The 12,149-nt window shown below is 51.3% G+C and overlaps 4 protein-coding genes across 4 annotated transcripts; 3 read left to right on the top strand and 1 right to left on the bottom strand.

Moving 5' to 3' along the window:
- Positions 1–44: 44 nt before the first annotated feature.
- BP01DRAFT_352508 (actin-related protein 2/3 complex subunit 2) lies at positions 45–1,439 on the top strand. Its single transcript, XM_025573960.1, has 5 exons — positions 45–205; positions 283–953; positions 1,015–1,115; positions 1,168–1,216; positions 1,272–1,439. The coding sequence occupies exons 1-5, from the start codon at positions 144–146 to the stop codon at positions 1,349–1,351; spliced, it is 963 nt and encodes a 320-aa protein (XP_025435957.1). The 5' UTR covers positions 45–143; the 3' UTR covers positions 1,352–1,439.
- A 2,051-nt stretch (positions 1,440–3,490) lies between these two features.
- On the top strand, positions 3,491–4,699 carry BP01DRAFT_286420 (F-box protein; the record flags this gene model as incomplete). The annotated part of the gene is made up of 2 exons (XM_025571464.1): positions 3,491–4,489; positions 4,553–4,699. The coding sequence occupies 2 exons, from the start codon at positions 3,491–3,493 to the stop codon at positions 4,697–4,699; spliced, it is 1,146 nt and encodes a 381-aa protein (XP_025435956.1).
- A 538-nt stretch (positions 4,700–5,237) lies between these two features.
- Positions 5,238–11,170, top strand: BP01DRAFT_310184 (uncharacterized protein). The gene is made up of 9 exons (XM_025572406.1): positions 5,238–5,510; positions 5,602–5,805; positions 5,880–6,815; positions 7,000–7,156; positions 7,538–8,042; positions 8,198–8,983; positions 9,737–9,834; positions 9,946–10,035; positions 10,152–11,170. The coding sequence occupies exons 1-9, from the start codon at positions 5,463–5,465 to the stop codon at positions 11,012–11,014; spliced, it is 3,687 nt and encodes a 1,228-aa protein (XP_025435955.1). The 5' UTR covers positions 5,238–5,462; the 3' UTR covers positions 11,015–11,170.
- BP01DRAFT_352500 (COX assembly mitochondrial protein) lies at positions 11,106–11,989 on the bottom strand. Its single transcript, XM_025573959.1, has 2 exons — positions 11,760–11,989; positions 11,106–11,681 (listed from the first exon to the last, which is right to left on the bottom strand). Exons 1-2 carry the CDS (start codon positions 11,791–11,793, stop codon positions 11,431–11,433), a joined length of 285 nt encoding a protein of 94 aa, XP_025435954.1. The 5' UTR covers positions 11,794–11,989; the 3' UTR covers positions 11,106–11,430.
- Between the last annotated feature and the right edge of the window lie 160 nt (positions 11,990–12,149).

Genomic DNA, 12,149 nt, shown 5'->3' with positions numbered 1-12,149 from the left:
GCCCCGTTCCCCAAGCATCGTCAACGTAATTACCCCCTCGTGGCAGTGAACCATTGTTTAAGGTCCAGATCAACAAGGACTTCAGACGAGGATATTGACTGACTTGCGACCGATATCAGCCTAATTTGAATGTGCCAGTCATCATGCTTTTGCTAGATTACCACAACGTCCTCATCCACTCTCTCCTGACGGAGCGGTTCTCTGGGTACAGCTTCCCTTTCCCCCGCCCCCTCCGGCATACACCAGGCTCCCAGCTAACGGAACCCATGATTCTTTCGGTAGATCCACCCCCGTGTCAATTGATCAAGTTGTCTCCGACTTCGACGGCGTGACCTTCCATTTGTCTACTCCTGAATCCAAGACCAAAATCCTCATCTCCATTCAAGTCAAGTGCTTCCGAGAGCTCGTGCAATATGGTGCCCAACAAGTGCTGGAAAGGGAATACGGCCCCTATATCGTCGATCCGGAACCTGGCTATGATTTCTCCGTCTTGATCGACTTGGAGAACCTTCCAGCTGAACAGGAAGAAAAGCATAATCTCATCATGCGACTGGCTCTAATGAAGCGGAACGCAATGGCCGCTCCTTTCGAAAGAGCATTCGATGAATTCGCAAAGCTATCGGAGGAGGCGTCCAGATACACCACAGAATCAGCCCCGCAGGGCGTTAAGGAAGGAGGAGAAGTTATGGCAATCCACTACCGCGAAGAAGAGGCGATCTACATCAAGGCCAGTCACGACCGAGTCACGGTCATCTTCAGCACTGTCTTCCGAGAGGAAACGGATCGCATTTTTGGCAAGGTCTTCTTGCAGGAGTTTGTGGATGCCAGACGCCGTGTTCTGACGCTGCAGAACGCTCCTCAAGTGCTTTTCCGCAACGATCCACCTCTCGAGTTGGCTGGAGTCCCTGGTCTGCAGAACGTCAACGACGGCACGCTGAGCTACGTCACCTTTGGTAGGAAATGCTCCGTGATTCTTAGTATCTCTCTTGAGAGACACCTGCTAATTAGGATTAGTGCTTTTTCCTCGTCATTTGACTCCTCAGAGACGATACGAAAACATTTCTCACATCCAGATCTTCCGTGATTATTTCCACTACCACATCAAAGCCTCCAAGGTAGCTCATGTTAGCTTCCAGCCATAACATCAGTCACTAACTTCTCACTAAGGCATACATTCACACTCGGATGCGCAAGAGGACTGCAGACTTCCTTCAAGGTAAGCCTCAATATCTGCTTGGTATAGCTGCGTTCATGACATTGATCTATGATAGTACTCAACCGGGCGAGACCCGAGAACGAGGAGCGGGAGAGAAAGACGGCCAGTGGCCGTACTTTCAGGGTGCAGGGGTAGAACAGCGGGTTTCTCATTTTTTTTTGTATAGAATATTGTAGTTCGGCGGAAGGGAGCGTGGAGAGAATGCATACTTGCATGCGCCAAATTTGTTTGCTCCTCAACTGTAAAGCTTGATTCGTATCACCTTCTCACTTCTTTCTCTTACTTATCTGAATTTGTTCTTGTTCGAGACCTGTTGCTGATGGATGCCTGGGCCTAGAAGCAGTCTCATTGGACACTAATCAGCAGCGTGCGCAGGATAGGTTGTGATATGCAGGGGGGTGGTTGACAGGAGTTAATGCCAGATGATCTGTCATCTCCCAACTAAGGGAGCAGTGCCCCTCACTGGGCTAGACAAAGAGGTCACATACAATATTGTAGACCTAGTACCTAGTAATTAATGCTATTTGCCTGATTTGGCTAATCTTAGACATCCCTGCCACATTGTCCATGTGAGCTCTGCGACCTTTCTCTTATTGAAGGCAAGATTATTATGGTAATGGAAGCGACCAGATCAGCAATCCAGTCATCGGCCGAAACGAACCGACGTGACCCCGCTGACGTACCTCCAAGGCTGCAACGGGTTCCCGCCATAAGCAGCCCCGGCTTCCCACCAAAGCACCCAAAAAGAATTCAACTGCGCTATCGCTGCGGCGTTGCATCGTTAGACTAGACTAGTTCGTATGCGAGATATCACCGTCGATGGTCAATGCTTCTAGTTGAATGGTCATTGGGCTCGATAGCGCGGATTATCATCAAGGGAATTTGTGTCACTTGCTGCTGTCACTTCGAGTTGGAATCAGAATTGCCTCCTCCACAAGTTCCTTGCTACCTGTTGTTTAAACGGCATCGCAGGGCAAGCTAATGTCTGAGCTACCGCACCACTCTTCCAATGGGAGAATCGCAGTCATAGCTGAGGGTGATAAAGATAAGAGTCCGTGCTGTCTGTCATCCAATGTTCGCGGGAGATCTATGAGTGCGAATTGTACAGTACTGAAGAAGAGTAGTGTCGCAGTACTGTCTAGCTCAGCTTCAAGTTAACTTACGGCAATCTTGTATTGCTCTCTTATACAATTCCCGACTTTTTCATGCATCTGCATTTGTGTCCACTGCCCAGAAAGATAAGAAAGGGTTTCCTGCTAATAACTAATCGACTTAAGCGAGTTGTGAGGCTCCGTAGCTCCCAGCATGCTGTTGTGTCACCTGATTGCACCATTCGTCCCAGTGTATTGTTTATACCCGGCGGCTTTGTTTAGGCTTCGATATTGCAGCAGCCGACCTGCAAGGATAGCTGTGGTAAGCAATAGGCCCTGTCATGATGAGCATGCAATGGTTGCAACCATTTATTCTTTGTCTGGGGAGAGTCTGAAGTCTGGACACGTTGAGAAAAGCCCATGGAGCGGAAACGTACGCTAGGAATTGCAAACCGGGGCGGTCGGAATTGCATTGATGTAGAGGTGAATTGTCGTTGGCGTTAACTTTTAGTGCCAATAGCAACTGACTCGCCGTTGGTGTTGGTTTCTCTCGGCTACCCACAGAGCCCGAAAAAGTCCTCCTTTAGCCTGCAAATAAAGCTCCGTCGCTGCACTGGTTCCGGACCGGTTCATGCCAAGGGCTGAGCCTTCTCATAAGCTCAATATTGCATTGTCCCAATGAGGACGACGCGATGAGGCCACTTGATTCAGATGGTGCAGCTCGGAAGAAAAATCCCCACCTGCATGTTATGACCCCCCTTGTGATTTAGTTAGGGGACCTCCGCAGTTCTCCCTCCTAATTGTCACTATCTCGTCCTTGCATCTTCTCTCGCCCACATTCTCGTTGGGGATCCCCGTCTTGTCTTCTTGTTTCATGCAAGTCACTGATACCACAGCCCCAGTTATCGTCCTTATCAAGTCCTAGTAGACGTCCAACCCCCCTTCCTCGTGGATTGCGAAACGTAGCGGATGCGGGTATATACAAACTTGCGACAATCTTGTACCTCTACTGTTTGACAGGTATAACGCGTCAGTCTCGGCTTCGGCAAGGATCTCAGCTCATCGATTCAACACCATAAGACCCAAGTCATGCTGGGGACCATCACTTTTAAGGTCGAAGACCGACACCGCTGAATTTGCACCATTTCCCACAGCAAGCTGCAGACAGCTGGAGCAAGCCCAAATGTCCGATAGGATAAGCTCTCTGCCGTTGGAGATCGTCCTCCACATTCTCTCGTACCTTCCTTTCAAGTCATTGCTAGCCTTTGGGGAGACTTGTCATACCAACTTCGAGTCACATACTCTGTGCCTCAGTTGTCTACGGCTCGGTGTCTTTGAGAAGCGCTCCCATGCAGCTATCTCCTTACTTCGAGCTGGATGGTTGACGCCAGAGCAGATGCTAGCCGGTCCGGTTGATAAAGTTCGGGGCGATACTTATAAGATATCTATCATTCAACCGACTGCGGGCCAGACAGCCCCGCCTTTAATTTGCAAAACCCCGTTGAGGACCAAGGACATCATGGACCACAAGAAACGAATACGAGTTGCACAGGAGGCAGGCCGGCCTCATGAGCATACAGTCCGCGAACAGAACAGAATCTTCGCGCAGGTGGTCAACCGATATGGCCAAGGGCTGCGCAAACTCGAATTCATGGCATATGACCTTGACAATACTGGCGCAACGGCTCTAGCCACTAACTGTCAATATATACTGACTCATCTTGCGCTACGGTTCGATCATTCACACATTCGTGATGGGTCCATGCGACCAGGTGCTTGGTCGAGTCCCGCGCCGGGGGGCACCGCGTGGAACTCTCTGATTGGTATCGGGCAACTCAAGCATATGGGTCCCTGCGCCTTGCAGAGCTTAGTTCTGGAGCGAGCAGGTATCACTCCTTGGCAATTGATGATGTTGGTCAAGCGAAATCCGAGATTGAAAGTACTGAAGTTGAGGACGTGCCGTGGCGTTCAACAAGAGTTTCTGGATTGGCTAGGTGGTATTGAAAGTGAGCTCGATGAGTCAAATATGGACGATGACAACCCAGCCCCAGGCGCGAAGTTGGAAGTACTCTGGCTAGAGAATTGTCATAATATACTCTTATATCCTGTTGAGTATCCTTATTTGCCCGATGGGGTCTGCGACCTGGGTCTTGAGTGGGTGAGGCGGTTGAACAGCTTACAGGTGAGCATCGATATTTCAGATTATTCATGCAAGCAAGCTAATAACTCCCCCTCTCATGTTAAGTCGCTTTCATTTAGTGAAAGTAGCAACCTGCCTCCCGAGTTCATCAAAAGAGCAAATGACACGTTATGGCGGATCCCGGAGGTGATCCTACCCTTCACATCAAATGGGGAAAAGGCTCTCATCGAAGTTGATCCACTGTCTACATAGCTTGACACCTATCTTTATCTCTATCATATCATTTTGGCGTACTGGTCAATGTCGATATAGCTCTCTGGCTGTTTATGGGTTTAGGAGACTGGCTTTTCCATGTTTCAGACTAGAATATTCACCTCTTGTTCAACTTCTCTTCTGTGCTTTGCCTCAAAACAGGAAAGCCATGGACAGTGAATTCTAGACTGCAAGATTTACGCGTAAAGTTCGATGCTGAGATGTGCCAGGAAAACCAGCAGGCACACTCGCGACTGGAACCCCGCCTGTACCTTCTCTGTTTCAGTTCATGCACACAAGAACATCACCACAGCTACCTCTATCTTTCATCGATATCGTGTCCATATGATTGCATTCACCTCACTTTACCTTACCTTAGACCTATGACAGTTCTTCGTGTCTTTGATAACTACTGCTAAGCTTCTCATCTCTCCTGATCACTTACTAGTGATATCTCGCCATCCTTTCTCGTTACACTCCTCTCAAATCAGCTACTCAAGTGAACACTAGGTCGCATCGATCCGTTCAGATGGGGGGCGCCCATAGATCCGCGTCGCAACTGTGGGCATCAGCCAGGCGTAGGCTTTTTGCGCGTGCTGATGATGACGACTCGCACTTCTTGAAATTGGATCCCAACTGTTATACTTATCAAGAGTCTGTTGACTCGACACTGTTTGGAGGCCAGCAGGATGGGTTTTACAAGTACTCCCAGGAGTTAGTTCAGAAGAATGGAGAGGAGAATTACAAGAGACTTGCGGAAGAGATGGCCTTGCGCTCGTCAGGCAGTACTGCGGTCTCCTACGCATCAGCTGTAAGTTGCATCGTGGTGACTGCGCGGCTTGTGAACGCACACAACTGCTTTCTCGCCCGAAGACATGTTGGTTGACTGAAGCTTTTTGCAGCAAATGGTTCCGATCGAGCGTCCTGCACTTCCTTATGCGATCGGGTCTCCTGACTGGAATCTTGTCAATGGCGTGGTCAGATACATGGATTCACCTGGCAATGAGGACTATACAGAGTGGATACAGAGTGTGATAAATGTCTTCAAGAATGTCTACGCCATTGCCAAATTTGTCGTTGTGGTGTTCCACTTCTACAATGTTGACGTGCGTGAACGACACCACTTAGCTTCTTGATTTTTCTGATGCGAACATGGCTAATTGAAGCGTTCTCGTGGTAGTTGGACGATAACGAAGGCCTGTTGGGCCACATTCGGCGAGCAGAGGAGCTCGCGACGTCCAACAGTATCAAAGAGCTTGTCAGAGCTGTGGAGACTCTTTACTACGCCTTGTATGCAAGGCTGATCATGGAGATTGCAAACGCCGAGCTATGCTCCTATTTTGACCTCGGGATCCCTCGCATCACGACCAAGGATGACTTCATGCTTCCTGAGCAGCATAGAACAATGGAAATATTGTTATGCTGCAAGGAGTTTCTTGACAGTCCATCCATTTGCCTAAGTTTCAGCAAGGATCACCTGCGTCAACACCAAGCTGGTATCGTTCGTCGTGCGGTAGACAAGCTGAGGGCGACTGGCTTCTCACTTGACGACCTAGTTGGATATCGTCGTCACACCTTGGCGTTACTTAAAAGCAAGCAATCAGAATTCCGCCAAAAGTGGGACGGCCCGGGCCTCACATTTCAAATGCCTCCGAGGGAAGTGCTCGCTGTCGGGTCGGAAAAGTACCTGTCGTTCGCGCCCAGGGATGCAATTCGCATCAAGGTTCCGCAGCCACGTCTGCCTTTCGCAGACGAGAAGTCGGTCGATCCAGTGGAGTGGGAACGTGAGAATATCTCTGCACACCGTCAGGCAGTGCTGGCCATACTGGAAAGCCGAGTGATAGGGGAGATCCGACGTACAGACGATCGACGCGAACTGATCGAATATGCCCGTGAAAGAAGATGTACCTGCAGATCACCTTGTAGCTGTGCAAAGGCTTGTACCATGAATCCGGAGCGGGTTTGTCCTTGTGCTGGTTGGAACTTGACCATCATGATGCTACAGAGTGGGCTATTTGCTCAGTACAAGCTCGGCGCCCGATGCACCATGTTCGCCAAGAGTCTCTTCGAGTCGATCTCGACGATCAGAGACGACAAGGATCTCTGCTATCTGGCAGTTGGGATCAAAGGTGGGCTGACAATGATCGCAGACGAGATCCAGAAGCTTCGAGCGGCATCTGGCTGCTAGCAATGCCTTTTGAGGAGAGTCTTCGGTCCTGGTAGTCTGTTCATGTTGTTCTTGCTTTCGCGCACTTCGCTACGATTGATGATTTATGACGTGATGATCTAATGAACCGGAGAGCAGCCCATGTGCGCGCAAAGAAGATGCACAGCAAACAGTGAGGCAAGTGGTATCATGCAGAAGAAGAACGTCCTTGGCCAGACAGAGACTATTGTGCGTATGGGCTCACTCAGGTACTGTACATCATTTGCAGATCGACAGTGATATTGCACATAGTCCTTAAAAAATTGAAGTCGATCATGAGACTTAGCCAATAGTAACCTCTAATTGCCTGAAGGCTCAGGCAGCAAGCAGTCAGGTGGTGAGGTGGGCGGCTGAGTCAAGCGAATTTTCTTACTCGACGGGAATTGATTGACGTTGATTGACTGACTGAGTGACTTTGGGGGGGAAGTGAAGGAAACTGACCTGGAAACCGTAAAAGTGAGAAATTCTGGATTTCCCGGACCCTTGCGGTGTCTCAATTCAGACAATAAGTCAAACCCCTTCCTGAAGAGAGTTAAAGAAAAATAGAAAAAAATTTTTCCCTTCTGTCGGTCTACTCCTAAACAACAAAGAAGGCAGCCAGTCAAATCGAAATTCAAATTCTCCTTGATTAGCGGGCATGGTGCCCAAGTCGTTTGCTAGCTCAGTTGTGTGCTCCTCTTCTTCCTTCTCCCAAATCCCCTCATCTCCTCATTATCCCACATTTCCGTCAGCCTTAAGACGCAACCCACAGTGGAGCGCGCACCCCAGGGTCTCATCAACAACGTGGGTGCGGCGATATCGCGCCGTATGGCCATCCTACGGCATCACGACGCCGGTCCCGGATCTTAATCCACATTTCCCCATCTCGCAATCTCCGTATTGCTTCCAGACGGGCTATGCCCTTTGCGCCAAACGCGCGCCGCGGCCCTTCCCCCCACCGTTCCTCTCTCCCCCGTCATCTTCCTTTTCCGATCCCCTGACCACCCACTATCTCAGTCAGGATAAGAGATTATCCGTTCGGGGTGATCTAGTCCGAGGCCTGAACAATGGCGACGATGCCGTTCTAGTCGCCGATAATTATCTGGCTGTCAATGATGGGGTCGGAGCATGGGCTACCAAGCCGCAGGGCCATGCAGCGTAGGTGTTTCGCTCCGGAACCTTGTCCCCCATCCCCACGCAATTTCCCTTGGTCCCTTAGGATTATCCCGTACAGGGAACATCCTACTCTGCTTGAAATTCTTTATTGCCTGCATTGCTGACCATTTCCTCATTGGGTATTTACCTACATACAGTCTTTGGGCCAGACTACTCCTTCACTTCTGGGCGCTGGAGATCGAACGTATCTCCAATACGAGTACGCAACTCGATCCTATCGGCTACCTACAACGGGCCTACGAGGAAACGATCCAAGCAACCAGCTCCCAGGGCCAGTGGCTGGGCACGACCACCTCGGTCACCGCACTGCTGCATTGCACGCGCGACCATGCAGGCAACACGAACCCGCTGCTGTATGTGACCTGTCTCGGCGACTGCAAGATCTATGTCATCCGGCCACGCGAGAAAACGATCCTCTTCCGGACGCAGGAGCAATGGCACTGGTTCGACTGTCCCATGCAGCTGGGCACGAACAGCGTCGACACCCCGAAGAAGGATGCGGTGCTCAGCAAGATTGCGGTGCAAGAGGGGGATATCGTGCTGGCGGTCTCGGATGGCGTCGTCGACAATCTCTGGGAGCATGAGATCCTGACCCTCGTCCTCGAGAGCCTCGACAAGTGGCATCAGGGGCGCCATGACAATAAGGAACTTGAGTGGGCGCCGCCGGAAGTGCTGGCCCACGAGCAGATGGTCTACGTCGCTAGGGAATTGCTTCGAGCTACGTTGGAGATTGCCCAGGATCCGTTCGCGGAGAGTCCGTACATGGAGAAGGCAATCGACGAGGGACTTGCTATTCAGGGGGGTAAGTTCGCTTCTTTCGCAGGGGGGCTGTGGCCTTGTGCGGTGGGTAAACTAACCGTGGTACAGGGAAAATGGACGATATCAGCGTCGTGGTTGGGGCATGCAGGAAGAGAAAGCATTGAGTCTGATTTAGCATCAAGTTATTTTGCATACAGGAACTACGGATCGTCGACTGCGATAGGCGTGGCTAATATTTCGGGATTCACATGGGGGTTGTCATGCATGACTGCGCCGTCTGTGCATGCGGTCCCTTGTCAACGGGACAGAACGGCGTCTAGTTATGCCCCGGCAACCCTTGGCGTTTTATGGGTGTCTGTATATGGCCTACAGGCCGGTGTATATATTGCATGGTGATGGACATTGATACCATTTGTTGTTCAGTTCGAAAGAGACAGCGAGGCAGTTATCGTCTACTCGCTCTTCTGAATATTTCTTCTCGGATTCAGCTCAATAGACTATATGACACTTAATCTATGTGTTTACTCCATGCGCGAGAGTGTCTGCGGGACTGTGGATACTGATCTTATACTTTACAACAGTCGTCATGAACAACATTTGCAGCCAGTATTTGGCTATACCGTGCCATATCACGGAAGGGAAGCTATTGCTAAATTATTGCTACATACATGCCATATTGAGATTTAGACATGCTTGATCAAGATACTTGAAGTCATCTTGAGTCGTTTATGACTCGAAGCTGATAACTATAACATAAGCAAATGGGGGAAGCACAGACCGCATCATCCACACTCTCCGCCCGGCAGAAACACCGGCAGAAAAAAAGTTTCGGACATCATCAAAGCAAGCCGCAGCGGAAACATCAACGTCTGCTCCCTGCAAAACTAATTTTATCACACCTCGTTCGGCCAATTTAGCATCGCCAAGATGAGGGCCAAGCGTTCCAAGAAGTACCGCAAGTTGATGCACCAGTATGAGCTCACATTCGGATTCCGCGAGCCATACCAAGTTCTGGGTAAGTACTAGTTGCAACCTCACCAGCGAGGGCCTGATAAGAGACCCGGGCCCCGCCTCCGAGCCAAAAGGGAACGAACGACCCGGTCTGCTGACAATTGTGCTTGACCAGTGGACTCGAATTTTCTGCGTGCGGTGCACAGCTTCAAGATGGAGTTGATTCCGGCGCTGGAGCGCACATTGCAAGGGAAGGTGAAGCCGCGTAAGTTCTCCGAAGGAAATCCCCACTCAGTTCTGCCATTGCCAACTTACAATATACGATACTATTATACTGTTGTGGTGAGCCTGTAACTGACTTCATTGACTGCTGCGTCAAAGTCCTCACAAAATGCTCCCTCGCTGCTGTAATGGCCAACCAACCCCTCCACCCCCGAACCAACAACCCGATGCGTCCTCATTTCCTGCCTCCTCCGACAGAAGTGCCTCTTCGTCACTGCTCACACAACGAGGACTCGACCCCGATCGACGAAGTCGAGTGTCTCCTCTCGCTGCTGTCGCCGACGGCGGACGTGAAGAAGAACAAGGAGCACTACATCCTCGCGACGGCGGACGCGCCGGCCGCGGCGGAGAAAGAGAAGGAGCGGGCGGCGGTCGCAGCGGGGAGGAAGCGCAAGCGCGGGACCGACAACGAGGCGGAGACCGCGATCCGAAAGTCGAGGGAGCTGCGCCAAGGCGCGCGCTCCATCCCCGGTGTGCCGATTGTGTATGTGAAGCGATCGGTGATGGTGCTGGAGCCAATGAGCGCGCCGTCGGAGGATATTCGTGACGGCGTCGAGCAGGGGAAGTTCCGCGCCGGCTTGAGTGAGGAGGCGAGGAAGAAGGCGGAAGCCAAGGCTGCGGCTGCGGCGGGGGCGGCGGCGTCTGGGGAGACCAAGAACAGCAGCAGCAAGAAGCCGGGGATGAAGAAGGCCAAGGGCCCGAATCCGCTGAGTATGAAAAAGCCGAAAAAACGCGCTGCTGGGGACGGTGGCGCGGCGGATGCGCCTCGGCCTAAGCGGAAAGAAGCTGACGCCGGTGGGCCGGAGGGAGGCAATTCAGAGGAGGGGGCTGATGGTGATGCGGCCGTACCCAAGGCGAAGCGCAGACGTCGTCATCACAACAAGGGTGCTAAGCAGGATGGCGCCGAGGCCGGCGAGTCCGCTGCTACGGCCGCGGAGACGGGCGATGCTATGGAGGATTAATTCTGCTTTTAATCCTGGCTTTTGCTTCTTCTGATTTGTTCTTGTTACTCGAAAGTATGGCGTTCGGCTGGTACGAAAGAGAAAAAAGTGTGTTAATATGTGTATGAGCAGTGAGTTGTATATCCAATCTTCATATCGCAAAACCATGATACTTGCGAGGTATCTTCCGCGAAATCAACCCGAGAAGTGTAGATCTCAGCAAGTCTGTCACAAGTGAGACAATAAACAAAACCGCCCCCAAGTCCCCAACGCCAATCCCAGATGCAATTGTGTGTGTGTTTTATAATACATATTCCTGCACTCCTAAAGGCACCACCTCCCCAACCACCATCATCACTATCATGATAATGGTCACCCAGCACAGTTCTCCAGACAAGACCATGCGTGCCATACCTCACACCACCCTGCCCAAACGCCTACTTCCCCTCAGCAGCGGCGGCGGCACCAACCTCCGGACCCGCCGCCAGCGCCTTCTCGTCCGCCCAGATTTTCTCAATCCGGCGGCGGTTCTCGCGCGCCTGGTCACGGTTCTTCTTTGCGCGCATATACCGCTGCTCCGACAGACACTTGTTGACGTCGCGCTTGATGTCGTTGCAGTTGCCCAGCGCCTTGTGCAGGAATCCCTTCGCGTGGCATTCGTCCAATGCGGTCATGATTTCCTCGCAGTCTGTTTAGAGAGTGGGTATTAGTAGGGGTGAGGGTTTGAGGATTGAAATTCCGGTTGCGCAGAGCAGCGAGGACGTACTGATGTTGTCGGGGGTGTGAAGGTGGGAATGCATTTTGGAAAACGGGTAGGTGGGTGGTTTATATGGCTTTGATCGGATAGGTGTGTTTGATTTGGTCTGGGAGAAATATTGTGCGTAAGAGAGTATGAGGGAGATCAGCTGAGAAAATGTAAGCCGAAGAATCTCGCTTGTGATCCTTCAATTTCAAATTGAAGCCAGTCTCCGATCCAGCTGAGGGCCCCGGCCGGCCAGCGCCGGGATTTGATACCAAGGCGGTGAAAACTGCGGCTTGGAGAGTAGAACTCAAGGGGAGGGGGGAGGAGGGGAAAGTGATTCTGCCGGGCGGGGAGATCGAGTAAAAGAAAATTTAGAGTTGATTTGGGAGCATCGCTTTTTTTCTCCCCTGGGGC

This window comes from Aspergillus saccharolyticus (assembly GCF_003184585.1).
Source record: "Aspergillus saccharolyticus JOP 1030-1 unplaced genomic scaffold BP01scaffold_1, whole genome shotgun sequence".
NCBI classification, from domain to species: Eukaryota; Fungi; Ascomycota; class Eurotiomycetes; order Eurotiales; family Aspergillaceae; genus Aspergillus; species Aspergillus saccharolyticus.
Note: the sequence above shows the minus strand (reverse complement) of the source record. Positions and strands in the feature narration are given on the sequence as shown.

What these genes read in the sequence shown, in the direction of transcription:
- BP01DRAFT_352500 (XM_025573959.1), bottom strand. Translation starts at nt 11,793, where the DNA reads ATGCATTCCCACCTTCACACCCCCGACAACATCA. An exon ending in TCACACCCCCGACAACATCA is followed by an intron (nt 11,682 to 11,759) that starts GTACGTCCTCGC and finishes CTCTCTAAACAG; the next exon opens with ACTGCGAGGAAATCATGACC.
- BP01DRAFT_352508 (XM_025573960.1), top strand. Translation starts at nt 144, where the DNA reads ATGCTTTTGCTAGATTACCACAACGTCCTCATCCACTCTCTCCTGACG. An exon ending in CTGACGGAGCGGTTCTCTGG is followed by an intron (nt 206 to 282) that starts GTACAGCTTCCC and finishes TTCTTTCGGTAG; the next exon opens with ATCCACCCCCGTGTCAATTG. An exon ending in GACTGCAGACTTCCTTCAAG is followed by an intron (nt 1,217 to 1,271) that starts GTAAGCCTCAAT and finishes GATCTATGATAG; the next exon opens with TACTCAACCGGGCGAGACCC.
- BP01DRAFT_310184 (XM_025572406.1), top strand. Translation starts at nt 5,463, where the DNA reads ATGGCCTTGCGCTCGTCAGGCAGTACTGCGGTCTCCTACGCATCAGCT. An exon ending in CGGTCTCCTACGCATCAGCT is followed by an intron (nt 5,511 to 5,601) that starts GTAAGTTGCATC and finishes AGCTTTTTGCAG; the next exon opens with CAAATGGTTCCGATCGAGCG. An exon ending in CGACAGTGATATTGCACATA is followed by an intron (nt 7,157 to 7,537) that starts GTCCTTAAAAAA and finishes CTCCTTGATTAG; the next exon opens with CGGGCATGGTGCCCAAGTCG.